This window comes from Neovison vison, chromosome 5, assembly GCF_020171115.1.
Source record: "Neovison vison isolate M4711 chromosome 5, ASM_NN_V1, whole genome shotgun sequence".
NCBI classification, from domain to species: Eukaryota; Metazoa; Chordata; class Mammalia; order Carnivora; family Mustelidae; genus Neogale; species Neogale vison.
The window spans coordinates 29,436,765-29,450,645 of record NC_058095.1 but is presented as its reverse complement, the minus strand read 5'-3'; the positions used below and the strand labels follow the sequence as shown (position 1 = coordinate 29,450,645).

At 55.8% G+C, this 13,881-nt stretch overlaps 1 protein-coding gene across 5 annotated transcripts in view; it reads left to right on the top strand.

Annotated features, from left to right (window-relative positions):
- Positions 1-13,881, top strand: part of KSR1 (kinase suppressor of ras 1) — a 149,863-nt gene that overhangs the window by 111,874 nt on the left and 24,108 nt on the right. For 4 of the 5 annotated variants that reach the window (XM_044248342.1, XM_044248338.1, XM_044248341.1 and 1 more), the window contains exons 6-11: positions 2,546-2,606; positions 5,927-6,010; positions 7,575-7,636; positions 7,736-7,842; positions 10,857-11,025; positions 12,963-13,004. In XM_044248342.1, the coding sequence (XP_044104277.1) occupies positions 2,546-2,606; positions 5,927-6,010; positions 7,575-7,636; positions 7,736-7,842; positions 10,857-11,025; positions 12,963-13,004 (525 nt within the window). The remainder of the gene's footprint in view (positions 1-2,545; positions 2,607-5,926; positions 6,011-7,574; positions 7,637-7,735; positions 7,843-10,856; positions 11,026-12,962; positions 13,005-13,881) is intronic. The other variant, XM_044248339.1, reaches the window with a different exon arrangement.

The window sequence follows — 13,881 nt, the reverse complement described above, 5'->3', positions numbered from 1 at the left end:
GGTGGCCTCCGCCCAGCCAGGAGCCTCTGTCTATGAACCAGGGGCCTGGAGAGCGTCATGGGCCGTGGACAGTTCCCACTCAGGCTCTCTCTGTCCCTGGCCATCCCCACAGGTGACCTCTGGCAGGGAGCCTTGTGTGCTGGGCTTTTGTGGTCACACAGAGGCACGTGGCCATCGGTCTGGTGTAGGTGTATATTAGCTGATGTCTTGGGACCCCTCGTCTCAGGGGAGAGGCAACCTGGAGACAGGAATGTGGCTTGACTCTACACGAGGCCCCAAGAGATGGGGGGGGTGCCTTTCTCCACCCGACCACCTCCAGGCTGGACGCAGGTCTTGCACTGGGCTGCACTGTGGGCCTTCTCTCTCTTGAGTCAGAGCAGAGGGCAAAGACCATGGCTCTGGGGTCTGCTTTGGATCGTCTCTGTGCAAATACAGAGATGTCTGGTTTGGGCCTGGGTGAAAGAGCCATTTATTTTTGCCCGATCCTGAGCTGGCTAAGCGCAGTGACCGAGCTGTTGGTGGCGGGTGGGGGGCGGTGGGGACAGGATAGGAGTCCGGAGCTCTGCCGAAATGAAGTTGGCTGCCGGCCCCCCACAGGGGCATAGGGTGAGCAAGGAGGGAGGCTGCACGGCCCCTTCCCTGGGACACAGGCACAAACCTCAGGGCCCTCCTTAGAGCCTCGGGGGAGAATCCAGCGCCCGCATCCCTAGGACAGCCCGTCCTGGCCACCTCCCTGTAATAGCAGGGACCACAGCAGTGGGACTACTTTCTTAGTGGCAAGATGAGGTCTTCAGGGTGAGGATTTCCTCTAGATCCAGGATACTTGGTGTCTGGCCCATGTGTTATTTCCCTCCCCCAATCCTACGGTCACTGCAGACATTACAGGTCAACTGCAGGTGGTATATATGGTTGAAATCTTATTCTTCCATAGTCCAGTTCTCTTAGACCGGCGGCCTGTGCCCTTCTGGACCATGTGCTTTGCTGACCTTGGCTGCTCACAGTGACGTGAGTCCCAGGAGGGAACTGGGACAGGTCAGCCCCAGGTCAGATGTGCCAGAGAGAGCTAGGGTGGTGTGCTGGTGGGTTTCTGAGTCCTCACCGGGTAGCAGGGGGCACTTTGGTCCTGATCAGACTCCCTTGGTAGGGGAGGAGTCAGCACCTCCAGCTGGCCCTTCTCTATGTGCTCAGGTATAGGGTCCTTGGCATTAAGGGACCCAGCACTTAATGAGCTCCAAGTGTATGCCTGGCCAGAATATGGGGACAGGTACAGAGTGGGGGACGGGGTTGTTGCTGACTCCAAGGAGCCGAGACAGCCACAGATCCCTCAGGCACCAAGTTCCTGATTTTTCTGGGTTATGTTCCTTTCGATAACTGGATAAAAGTTTAAACCTTCCTTCCAGGGAAAAGCCCATGAAACTTAGCAATCCAGAGGATTTCTCAGAATCCCTGAAGCCCATCAGAACTCCCTTGAGAACCCCTCCTCCTCCAGGGGGAGCTAGGCAGTGCTGAGTCAGGGCAGAAGCAGGATGGAGGAGGGTGGGGAGGCCAGGCAGGAGGTAGTGGGACATGGGGGCTGCTGGTAGATGGAGGGGTTGCCCCCAGCCACTCTTCCCCTAACTGACCTGTAAGGCCCAAGCACTGAGGGTGCTGTTTTGTCTTTTTTAAAAAGATTTTATTTATTTATTCGGGAGAGAGATCACAAGTAGGCAGAGCAGCAGGCAGAGAGAGAGGGGGAAGCAGGCTCACTGCTGAGCAGAGAACCGATGCGGGGCTCGATCCCAGGACCCCGAGATCACAACCCAAGCTGAAGGCAGAGGCTTAACCCACTGAGCCATCCAGGCACCCTGGAGGGTGCTGTTTTTATGGGGAACCCAGGATTAGGGCAGGGAGAGCCTAGGGTGCCCTCCAGGAAGACAGACAGGATGCTTACCCCAAAGCTCGTGGCGTGAGTGTGACCCCTCCAGAAGCCAGTGGGACAGGCCCAGGTAGGGGTGTGGGAAAACTTTACCTTGACCTTGATCTCTGCCTGGTGAGACCTGGCACTGGAGGTGCTCAGAGCAAAGTTCTCAAGGTGCTTGCAGCTGTAAAGGTATGGGGTGGGCTAACCAGCCTCAAACCCCCTGCTGCCAAGGGCCAGAGAAATCTGAACCACTAAATAAGAGACCCACATTAACGCCTCACAAGCCTGTGACCTGTGGATGCATCCGTGCAGGAGTACAGGAGGTGGACATTGGTGAGGACAATGGTCCTCACCATTGCTTTGCCTCCTGCCTCTCAAGGCTGCCTCCCCCCAACAGCTAGAAGCCACACAGGGATGGTCTCCGTACCATGTGCGGAGACCAGACAGTGACGTTACCAGGAGAAGCAGGGCGAGGCATGAGGGTAACTGGGCCGCCCCGTTGGTCCTCCTGGCCTGTCCCTATTCAGGGACACCTTTATCTACTGATCAGTAGGTCTTGTCCCCCACACAGCCTGTGATCTGGGACCTAGAAGGCCACAGACACAGGCCTCCTCAGCCTGCCTGAACTGGCCTCTTTCCCTGCAGATCTCCCACACGGATCCCCACAGATGGTACGAAGGGATATCGGGCTGTCGGTGACTCACAGGTAGGTCCAGCGAGGCTGGGGTGGGAAGGGGGCCTGCATGGGCCGGGGCCCGCACTGAGGGGTCGCTCTTCATTGCGGGGTGGGGGGGGCGTCTGTCCTGATCCCTGTTCTCAGAGCTCTTTGTCTCTGATCTGTCCATCACCTCTGTGAGCACAGTCCTGCAGCCACCTGGAGCCCCCGCCCATCACCAGTGGCTGTGTGGGCTTGCTGGACCCTCCTTGCCCCTCCCTGCTGAGGGAAAACACGGGTCTTGGGAGAAACACCATGGAAGTCTAAGGGAAAAGGAGCTAGGAGCTTCCTGCAGGTCCCGCGGGAGACCACCTGGGCCCATGACTCTCATGGCCCATCCCTAAAGTTCTCAGCTTGGCAGTCTGTATTTCCAGCAGCTTCTGGGGACTCTGGTGGCTGGTGCGTGTTGACATAGGCTGACATGGGCCCGTGACATGGACCAACCCCAAGGCTGGGCCTCAGCACCTGTGAGGCTGGTATGAACCAAACAGCAGGTCTGTCACGCTAGACAGCCGGCAGAATGTCCTGTGTCCTGGCCATCCCTGCTAGAGGCCACTGGGAACACAACAGGGCACCAATGTCTGGAGCCTTTGCGACTTGCCGACTTGCCGTGGCCTTTGGTCTCCCGCCCTGAGCGGTGAGCTGCAGCAGCAGGGAGCCTGGGAGGCTGGCCTGGAATTCTCGCCCAGAGGTGGAGACCCAGCTGGGGCTCTGAGGACTTGAGGAATTTGCCTGAGGTCACGCTGCTGGGAAGATCGTGGTTGAGTCCTCTGGCCAGCACCCAGGCCCTTCAGCAGCCTGGTCAGGGCTGATCCCCATCCCCTGGAGTCTCCTGAAAGAGAGGCTGTGACACCACTGTGGGGACCGGCCCTTCACAGGAAGGTCCAGGGGCCTCCCTCCGTATGCAGCACCCCCAGTGGGATCGTCCTAGGGCACAAGAGGGCTGCTGGGCACAGGACGGGAAGCCCGGGCTTGCCCGGCTGCAGACAGGAATCCTAGTCTCGGGAGACTCCCATTTTCCCCTCTGCAAATGAGACTTCCTCGCAGTCCAGTGCTGAGGATGAAAAGGAGTGCGGCACAGCCGAGCTTCACCTGCTGCTCGGGCCCTGGGGCGTGCTGGTGTGTGAGCACAGACTCCAGCCCCAGATCCAGTGTGTGAGGGACACCAGGATGGGCCGGCCACTGTTTGTTCGGTCTCGGGTGCATCTGGTTTCACAGAGGCTGGGGGGCCGTGGCCGCTCGTCCCCGTGCGCTCCCCAGACCATTGCTCCCTTCCCCTGCAGCAGCGAGGTCCAGAGGCTGCCCCCAAGCAGGGTAGCAGCACCCCTCTTGTCCAGTGTTGGCCAGGCTTCCCTGCCTTGCCCCACCCAGGTCCTGGGCTACACCTGCTGGGTTTTTTAAAGCCAGGTTCCAGGCTTCTCTCTCTCTCTCAATAGGAAGGCCTAGCGTTTTCGTCTAATCATGGTCCTTCCCTGGTCTGGGAATGCTTTTATTCCACACCCCGCACCCCTGGCTGGCCCTTCTCAGGCCCAGATCTGACTTCTGTTTTGCCCGGTTTTCAAGATTTCCAAGGGGGGGTTGTGTCAGACACCTCAGCACTGCTCCCCTTATCCCCACCATTTGCACGAGGAGATGAAAGCCCAGAGAGTGCTATGGATCCCAGAGAGACAGGATTAGGGCTCCTTGCAAGGCACGCTGGCAACATCGGTGCTGGTGTCCTCGTCCCTGGACACCTGTGTTGGATGGGTACAGACCGCGCTCGTGTGCACTACACATTCGCACACATGAGCTCCCCAGGTCTCTGCGAGGGGAGCGTGTGGGCCTTGTTTGTAGAGGCTCTGAGGCATCCAACAGCCAGGAGGAGCTGGTCGGGTTCACAGCAGAGCAGTCTGACCCCAAAGCCCATGCTCTTTCCCTGTGCTTTGCCCCAGTGGTCTCTGCAAGAAGCTGTGCAGCTCTGAGTTCAGGGATCCGGGGTCCGGACCCCCTATGCAGCATCCCAGCTGTGTGACCTCAGGAGAGTCACCTAACCTCTCTGGTTCCCTTGCCTCTGGACTAGGAATCTCAGACCTGCCTAAATCTCTGGGGCTTGTAAGCATCGAGTGAGCTCATGCTGATGGACACATTACAAACCCTCCCCCAAACACTGTTGCTATTTGTTCTGTTGTTACTATGATAGATTCTGCTTTCCAAGATCTGTTCCTTCCAAAAAATGGGAGTTCTTTCTGCCCTTTGGCCTCCCCACCCTGTGGACTGCCTTAGACTCTCTCTGCCGGACACCACCCACTCAACCCCTGTCCTTCCTTCCAATCTATCTTTTGTGGTTTTGTTTTTTTTTTTAATTTTTAAAAAATTTTGATTTAGTTTGGATTGAAAGATGTTCAGAATTCAGGAGGTATAGAGGGTGTCTGTGTGGTCCCTTCCGGCTGCTGCCCCAGCCCTCTGGGTCCCCCTGTAGGCAGGTCTTGGCAGTTTCTTGAGTTATTTCTATCCAAGCAAATACGGGGATGTATTATACACACTGTTCTATCCTTTGCTTCTTTTCTTGTAAAGAGGGAGGCATCGTTACTTAGAGCTGAGGGCACAAGGGCATTTTCACATGTGGATACACCCATGTGTTCCACCCAGATGAAGCTCCAGAACATTCCAGCCCTCCAAAAAATTGATCTTCGGGCCCTCTGGGAGCATAGCACTACCACCCAGGGGATCCTGTTCACTTCTGTCCTCATTGGTTACTTTGTCCTGTATTTGAACTTCATATAAAAGGAGTCTTGTTGTACTTTTCCCCCTGATAATGTAACTTGGAGATTGTCCCGTATTTGCACAGAATGAGCCATCTTATTTTATTCTCTGGCCTCACGGTGTCCAGTGGTGTAGTTGAACGGTACTTTGCATCGTCAGCCACCGGCACATCTCAATACCACGGGCTGCTCGCAGTCTTTTGCTGCTGCAGACACACAGCAGGGGGTAACCGTGTCTGTACCTCATTTGCCACCCGTGGGAGTGTCCGTTGGATCGATTCCTATGACAGGAATCGCTCGGTATGCGCACTTGTAATCTCGATGGCGGCTGCCAGAGGGCTGGCATCCGTGACCACACTGACTTGGGGATTTTGGCAAGGATGACATTGTGGCTGGGAACTCGGAATGCCCGGAGGCAGGCAGTGGGCCTGGGTGTCCCTCCCCTGCCCTGGGAGAGGGCACCAGTGGCTCTAGGATGGGACCTAGTTGCCCGGTTTCCCAGAGGCCCTCCCCTGTCCAGGCTCTGGTCTCCCAGCCACACGAGCGTTTTCCTGTGTCCACCTCCCACAGGTTCTCCACCAAATCTTGGCTGTCCCAGGTCTGCCACGTGTGCCAGAAGAGCATGATGTTTGGAGTGAAATGCAAGCACTGCAGGTGATGCATGGAGGGGTGGAAGGGACGGGAGAGGCGAGTGAATACCAAATGTGTACTTTAGTAGGAGTCCTACTCTGTGATTCACCTTGGCCTTAGGTTAAGTCAGAGTTCATGGGAACCCTTTTGAGAGTTCTTGAGGCTACTATTTATCATCCCATTTGGCATGCCATGGTCTGCACAGCCCTCTCTAGGGAGATGAAGGAAGCATCATCGAGTCAGGCACTCCCTGAAAAAGAGGAAATTAGAGGTGGGCTTTGAGGGATGGGTAGAAGTTTACCAGGGAGACCAAGGAAGAAAGAGTGTTCTAGGTGTTGTGCCTTGTACAGAGTCCGAGAGGAATGGGAGGACCGTTCTGGAAATTATACAGAGTTCTGAAGTTCAGCCTCATATGTTAGCACAGAGATGGGGAGAAGGGCCAGGCAGAGGTGAGAACAGAGATGGCTCTTGGTATTCACAGAAGAGGAGAGTTCAGGGAGAATGTTGCTTCTCTACAAATGCAGCTTTGTTGTTTTGTGCCATGGTGCTTTCTGGTGGGGCAGAAGGACGAGAAAGGGAACAGTGTGGGGGCAGAGCATCCTCTGTTGCTCACAGAGGGTGGACCTGGAGTTTCTGCTCCCAGATCGCTGCCCCTCCATTGTTTTGTGACCTGGGGCAAGCTGCTTGCTCTTTCCTGGGCCTCATTTTCACAACTGGGGAGGTGATTCCAGGTCCTTTCTCTATGAGGCTGCCAGATTCTGAGCTAGTGTGTGTAGGAAAAGCTTTTAGGCTCCCACCAGACCAGAGGTGACAGTCTTGTGCATGTTTTTGGATAAATTGTGTTTTCCTGACAGTTCCCCAGACCACCAGGGAGATGCCAGAGCTTTCCAGCAGTCTAGATCTGTTGTGGCTCCTGGTATTTAAATTGGGGAACCTCCCGCTCCCTTTCGAGCAATGCATTTCACATGGAGAGCATAGAATGACCCCTGAGCCCCATGCTCTCCGACGATCATGGTATGAGAGTTGTAAGGCCCCCGTGTCAACCCATTTGATTGTCAAGGACCCCAAGACAGGGTGCAGAAGATAGGACCAAAGGGAGGGCCCAGGTCTTTCCATTTGGGCTCGTGCTGACCCTCAGACCATGTGTCCCGTGTTGGAATACAGCGGGAAGGGCCGCTCCTTGTACCCCTGGGATCCCTCGGTCATAGACACTCTACTTCTGATTCATCTTTCTTGTAAGTTCAGGGTTTTGTCTCCAGTTTTCTGAATGTGAGTGGAGGGTGTCCTTTTCTTTAGAGAAGAGAAAATAGACGTGTGACCCCCAGCAAGATAAAACAGGTACAATTAAAACTGCTTTGCTGTGAAGTTAGGCAGACAGCCACGGAAACATGTCCCGCTCAACAGACGGCAGCTGCTAGGACGATCGGTGTGGAATATTCCAGACTTTGGGGCTAATGTTTGTTGAGGAATGCGTGGAGATCGAGGCAGTCGCGAGTGAGTGCTGCCCAGAGTGCCTGGAGCCTCCCCCGTGTGCCTCAGGAGACCCCAGTGGCCCTCCGTGCACTGACCCTGCCGCCTTCTTTTCCAGATTGAAGTGTCATAACAAGTGTACAAAGGAAGCCCCTGCCTGTAGAATATCCTTCCTCCCACGTGAGTGTTCGCTCTTCTCTGCTCTCTGGGGCCGGGTGGACCTCTCTATAGCGTGATCTGCTCCCTGCTGATGGGGTACCCCTTTTCTTTTTGAAACAGAACCTAGGCTTCGGAGGACGGAATCTGTCCCCTCGGACATCAACAACCCGGTGGACAGAGCAGCTGAGCCCCACTTCGGAACCCTCCCCAAAGCACTGACAAAGAAGGTACACAGGCGGCCACCTGCCCGTCTGCTGCTTGTGCCAGGAGAAGCCCCCACCACCCCTGCCCTGGGGCTCCTCCTGCAATGCGGCAGTCAGCGGAGAAGTGGGACGTGCAGCCCAAGGCCAGAGAGGGTGGCCCTTTGGGGGTCCTGTCATTTTTGTAGACGTTACATTTTGTCCAAATCATAGTTAACGTGCCTGTGGCCTCCTTCCCCAGTGCAGCCGGATGTTTCCTGAGCACTTACTCTGAGTCGGAAACTTTTCCCATTGATCCTTTTGATCCTCACTATAGTTCTAAAAATCACATATTGCTGTTAGCTTCGTTTTAGGTGAGGACCTAAGCAAGAACTCACCAGGGGTCCTCTGCCACCGCACAGATTTTTGAAAGGAGAGTCTAAGAGGCCTGTTGCAGCCCCCAGGCACAGGTGTGCAGGGTGCCTGTGCTTGTGGTGGCCTCGGATCACAGCCTCTGGTGACCGCGCAGCCAGTGGCCTCCCCCCAGGCCCAGACCAGGGCTTAGCACGCCCTTGCCTCACTACGGAGGGGCATGCTGCTGGCTTCTCTGTGGCATGGGCCAGGCTGGGTAGAGGTTGGGGCAGGGAGAAGAGAGAGGCAAGTGGCCCAGCTCATTACCACCAGGGACCCAGAAGGTGCAACCTGGAGGGCTGCTGCACGTCTTACTGCCCGACAGGGGAGGCCTTCCAGAGCTGTCTGCGCTTATGGGCCTGCCCGTGTCCTCTCTCAGCCTCTCTCCACCTGTCATTGCATTGCCCCGGATGGTGGCATTCCCACCAGGAAAAAAGGTGGGGTGGAGAGGTGTAGGACCACAGCTGAGCTCCCATCCCAACTAGTCCCCTTTCTTGCCTCTGGGACCTTGGGTGAGTTCCTTCACCTCTCTGAGCCTCAGCTCCTGGTGTGTAAAGTGGGGATAATCAGGCTTTTGTTGACAGGGTGTCGGAGGGCTAATGGAGGGACGTTCTTGAACTTGCTTGTCAGGACTAGCATTGTTGTCCAGCCTGTCACAGATAGAGATACACTTCCTCAGCAGGTATGCTAGGGGCACCCCCATCCCCCACTCCCACCCAGCCAGCATTGTGTTCTACCGGGCAACCACAGATGTACCCCCATTTTCACCATCCCCCCCCCATGTACCCTCTTGCTCAGCCCTGGTCAGTTCTTCAGAATCCACTCGGGGCCCCTCCTCCTCCAGGAGGCCCGTCCTACACGCACGTGGCCAGCCCTGACCAGACATAGTTCTGGATGGTGCCTTCTCTTACCTCCCCGAGGGCACTGACTAGCTGTTGTCCTTCCCTCACCCTGATTTATGGTCATGCTCACAGCACGAGCGAACGGTCATAGAGTTCTCACCAGGTTCCAGGCGCCGCGCCGAGGGCTACGTGTTTGGCCCAGTCATCTCAAGGGCTGGCCTGTCTCTCCAGCCTCTACTCTAGCTGCCCTTGCTCATAGCGCCTCTGCCCACTCCTACCTCAGGGCCTTGGTGCCTACCATTCCCTCTGCCTGAAATACCCTTCTCAGCATTCACATGCTTACTCCTCTGGGGGGCCTTGCCAGGAGGCAGGTTGAGGACCAGGGTCTCTGGCTGCACCACGCTGTTCCCGGTGTTTCTGGAGGCCCAGCTGCATGATGCTGGGGGCCTGTCTCCCCAGTGGGGGGGTGGCTCTGGAAGGTGCGGCCTCACTCTCTTGCTCACCACTGGTCCTGCCAGTCCCTGGTGTCTGTGTTGGAGTCCAGCACACAGTGGACAGCGAGGACGTGTTGGTATTAGACATGGTATTGAGCATAGAGCGTGAGGCAGCTGCCAATCCTCCCATTTTATCCAGAACCACTGTGGCTCAGAAAGGTGGGCTGATTTGAACCAATTCACATGGAGGCTGAGTGGAGGGAGGATTCAACCTGCCTCGTAGCTACTCCCCCTGCCCAGGCTGGCCTGAGCCCCAGGAGCAGGGATGGGATGCGGGGTCACTGCAGGGTGAGCAGGGAGAGGAAGGGCTCAGGGGACCCAGCTCCCTCCCCACCGGCCTGTGGCCCCAAGTGGCAGGGGCTGTCCCTGGACCCTGAGGCCCACTGTGTAGCTTTGGTGGGTTCCAGGGTCCCCTCCTAAAGGCTCAGAGCCTTTAGGGCCTGCAGAAAAGAAGCCTATAGAACTCAGCATTTAACCTAATTTGGGCCCAACTTTTTGTTTTAAAGATTTTATTTTTAAGTAATCTCTATACCCAGTTTGGGGCTTGAACTCACAACCCTAAGATCAGGAGTCACAGGCTCTGCTAAGCCAGCCAGGTGCCCCTGGCCCCAACTTTCTTGACCAAGGAAGTCCAGCCCTGCCCTGAGGGATGGGAGTTTGAGTCTGGGAAATGGGTCAGGGCCGGAGGCTCACCTAACACAGAGTTTCCCCCCATAGCCCTCTCTCAGGGCTCTAACCCCTGAGCAGTCCTAACCAGTAGGTCTGCAAAAGAGTGGAGGGAGCATTTATTAGATACCACTGTATACCACACACTAAACATTTGTCAGAGCCTGAATTTGTTAAAAAACCCTGCTGTGTGCTCAGCCAAGAGCCAGGCATGGGTGTGATGAGCACGTGTGGTCCCTTCCCTTGCAGGACACACAGTTGGAGGTGGGGGACGTTCTTCAGAAAACTGCCCAAGCTAGCTGCACTTGACCAACTGAGGTTCAAGTGCCCTGAGGAAAAGTGCTAGCTATAGGGGGAGACGGAGGAAGAGCTTGGTCGCTGCTGGGCTTGAGAAGGGCTTCTGGGAGGAAAGTATGTTTGAGCTAAAGAAAGCTGAGCAGGAGTCCTTTGGGGATGGGCAATGAGGTGAGGGCCTTTCTGTGCCATCCTCCCCTTGAATATTAGATGATAAAATGGTCAACATGCCCCGGGGCGGACTTCCCTGTTTTCAAGCAGGGAGGGGAGGGGTCTAAGCACTGGGGTATGGAAGGGGCAGGCTGGGCGGGGCCGTGATGGTCCCTGCCCACTTCTGGCATCTCCGGTCCCACAGGAGCACCCCCCGGCCATGAACCACCTGGACTCCAGCAGCAACCCGTCCTCCACCACGTCCTCCACGCCCTCCTCGCCGGCACCCTTCCCAACATCATCCAATCCGTCCAGTGCCACCACGCCCCCCAACCCCTCTCCGGGCCAACGGGACAGCAGGTTCAACTTCCCAGGTACCACCCCCGGGTCTTCTGTGTGCCTTCAGGATAGGGTGGGATGCCCCTTCTCAGCACGCTCCAGCAGGCTCAAGGTGAAACCCTGCGGCCAGTAAGAGCCTTTGCTGGTGGCCAAGTGCTGTGCCAAGCCCAAATACAGTACCGTGTTTATACCTGATGAGAGCTCTGCGGTAGATGACATTATCACACCCATTTTATAGATGGGGGCACTGAGGTTCAAGGGGAGTGCCTTGTCCTGAGCTGTATAACATGGAAGGGACAGAGCCAGGATCAAAGCCAACTCTGTCTGACATAAAGCCTTGATTCTTGACACAATCCCCGTACTGCCGTCCTGTGTATGGGGTGGCTTGTCAGGGCATCATTCACTCAGGGCTTCTGAGCACTTGGGAAGCATGGCCAGTAGTAGCAGAGGGAGCTGGGGCAGGCCCAGAAGGCCTGGGAGAGGGACTCTGGGGCTCGGCTGCTTACCTGCTCAGTTGCTTACCTGCTCAGTTGATCTGAATAAGCTGCTTAAGGGGGAGCTTTTGTTCCCATAAAACAGGAGACGCAGTGAAGTTGGGGTTAGGTTATTCCCACTGGGCAGATGAGGACACAGAGTCTCAGCATGCTCTGTAGGACCAGGGTCCCCTGTCTCTCAGCCAGGCCGGGGGTGTCCCACCTCTCCAAAGTGCAGAACAAGGCCCCCTTGCCTATTTCAGGATGAGCCCAGGCCTTGACTTCCCTGGCAGCTCCTTGTAGCTGGTCTCAGCCCTCCAGGTATTTCGGTTGGTGGCCAGGAGACAGGCACAGCCACTGGGACCCTCCAGTTTACTCTGGGCCTGGACAGGTCAGGCCTTGGGGCTCCAGGCCTCAGAGGACAGAGCCACAGCTTTTCCTGTGCTGGGCAACCCTCAGCTGGGGCCACATGTGGCTAGCAGGAGGCCAGGCAGCCTCTCTGGACCCGTTTTACCAGGGTTCCAGGGATTTCTTTCGGGGATGCTGGGAGACTGAGATTTTGTAGGAATCTTTTCTTTCACCTGTTCCTTCGCCTTAACGTGCACCTGGCTGGGACTCTCCTGCACACCCGTCCCCTTCCCACAGCAGAGCTGGAGCCCATTGGAGTAACCTCCCTCTTCGCATTCTGCTCTGTCATTAATTTCTGAAACTGGGTCTTTTGCCGAACTTCTCATTTGGGTTTTTCTAAAAGAAAGGCCTTGTATGAAAAACAGCAGCCCCAGAAATGGTCCATTTTGTGATGTCAGCCAGAGCCTCTCAGCTTTCTCTGACATCCGTGGGCTGGGCCCTCATTGTCCTGTGCCCAGAGCCCTCACTCTGGCTAGGATCTGTGATCTCGCTGGTCATGGCTGTGCCTGGGGCCCAGCCTGGTGAACCTGGGGAAGGAATGATGCCTACTGTGCACCTACCCTGTACCATGGGGGAGCATTTCTGTTTATCATGAAGAATAAACCTGGGGAAAGGCTATCTTTACCCCTGGTTTTACCCTATGACAACTGTGTCCGAATCCAGACTCCCCAGCATGTCCCCTTCGGTCCCCCTGAAGAGAGGTGGTTTTTTGTTCTGTTTTGGATGGTGAGGTCGGGTCGCTGAAGGCTCAGCGCCTCTGGAGGTGAATGTGGGGCCGAAGGGGGGGCCGCTTCTCTGCACATGGCCTGGCCAGCTTTCACAAGCACTATTTCCTCACCTTTGTGTCTTGCCCTCCTGGGCTCACGCACACTTTACAGAGAAATGAGACTGGGAGGCGAAGGGAATGGGCAAGTCCTCCAGGGCCAGCCCCTTCCCTCCTGGAGGCTCCGCCAGCACCTGTTTCCTTCCAGCTCCCTTTCCCCTTCCTGCATGGATCACCTTGCTCAGCCCTACCCTATAACCAGCCCCCCTCGCCAAGCCCCTGCATTTGCTGTTCTGTGTGTGTGACTCACCTCCTCTTCTGTTTAAAGCTGCCTACTTCATTCATCATAGACAGCAGTTTATCTTTCCAGGTGAGTCCTCTGCATGGTCCCACTAACTGCCCCATGCTGTGAGCCCTCTGTCCTGCCCACCTGGGTACCCTCTCCCAGGGCACCTCTAAGTGCCTGAGTCTCACATACACCTATTTGAGAGCTGACTGTATATAACAGCTGGGAAAGGGAGCAGGATGGGTCACCTTGAGAGTGGGCCCTTCACAGGGGTAGTGATCTACTGGGAGGGACCATGACATCCGTCCTGTTCAACCTCTTGCCCAGAGACTACAGGCAACTTACCCAGGGTCACACAGCTGGGGAGGTGGCAGAAATCCAGTTTGCAGCGTGAAGAGAGAGACCTTTCTGCCGATGCCTTATGAGCATCTGTTAGGATGTTTCCCCTTACATCCTGACAAGGAAGCTATCATAGAAGGGGAAGCCAGTTTAGAATAGTCTGCAGGTCTCACTTTCCTGAGTGTTGCTGCCTGGCGCCATCTGCTGGCGATGAGATGAAATGCAACTTTAACTTTCAATCTCTTTGATTCTCTTCCACAAAAATTGTTTTGCACATCCACTATGTGCACTGCCTTTCCTGCCCCCAAGGAGTTTATGTGCTTAGTACTTATTTCTCCAGCCGAGGATGACAAGCGTTCGTGTACTTAATCAGCAACCTTAATTCTTAATTTAGCCAAATGAAGTCTCGGTGTGTTTAGACAAAGTCTGTAGCTAATTGTTTTTCTCCTGGGTTAAACAGACCTGTCTTGAAGTCACAGTATTTAGGTCAGTCCAGGATTTTCTGTTCCCCAATGCAGCTCTCTTAGGGGAGTGATTTGGAGCTCTTATAGGACTATCTGAATGGCTTTGGCCAGGCATGTGGCCAGGCTGGCAGGGTCAAGGGCCTGGGGCTCCAAGGAGG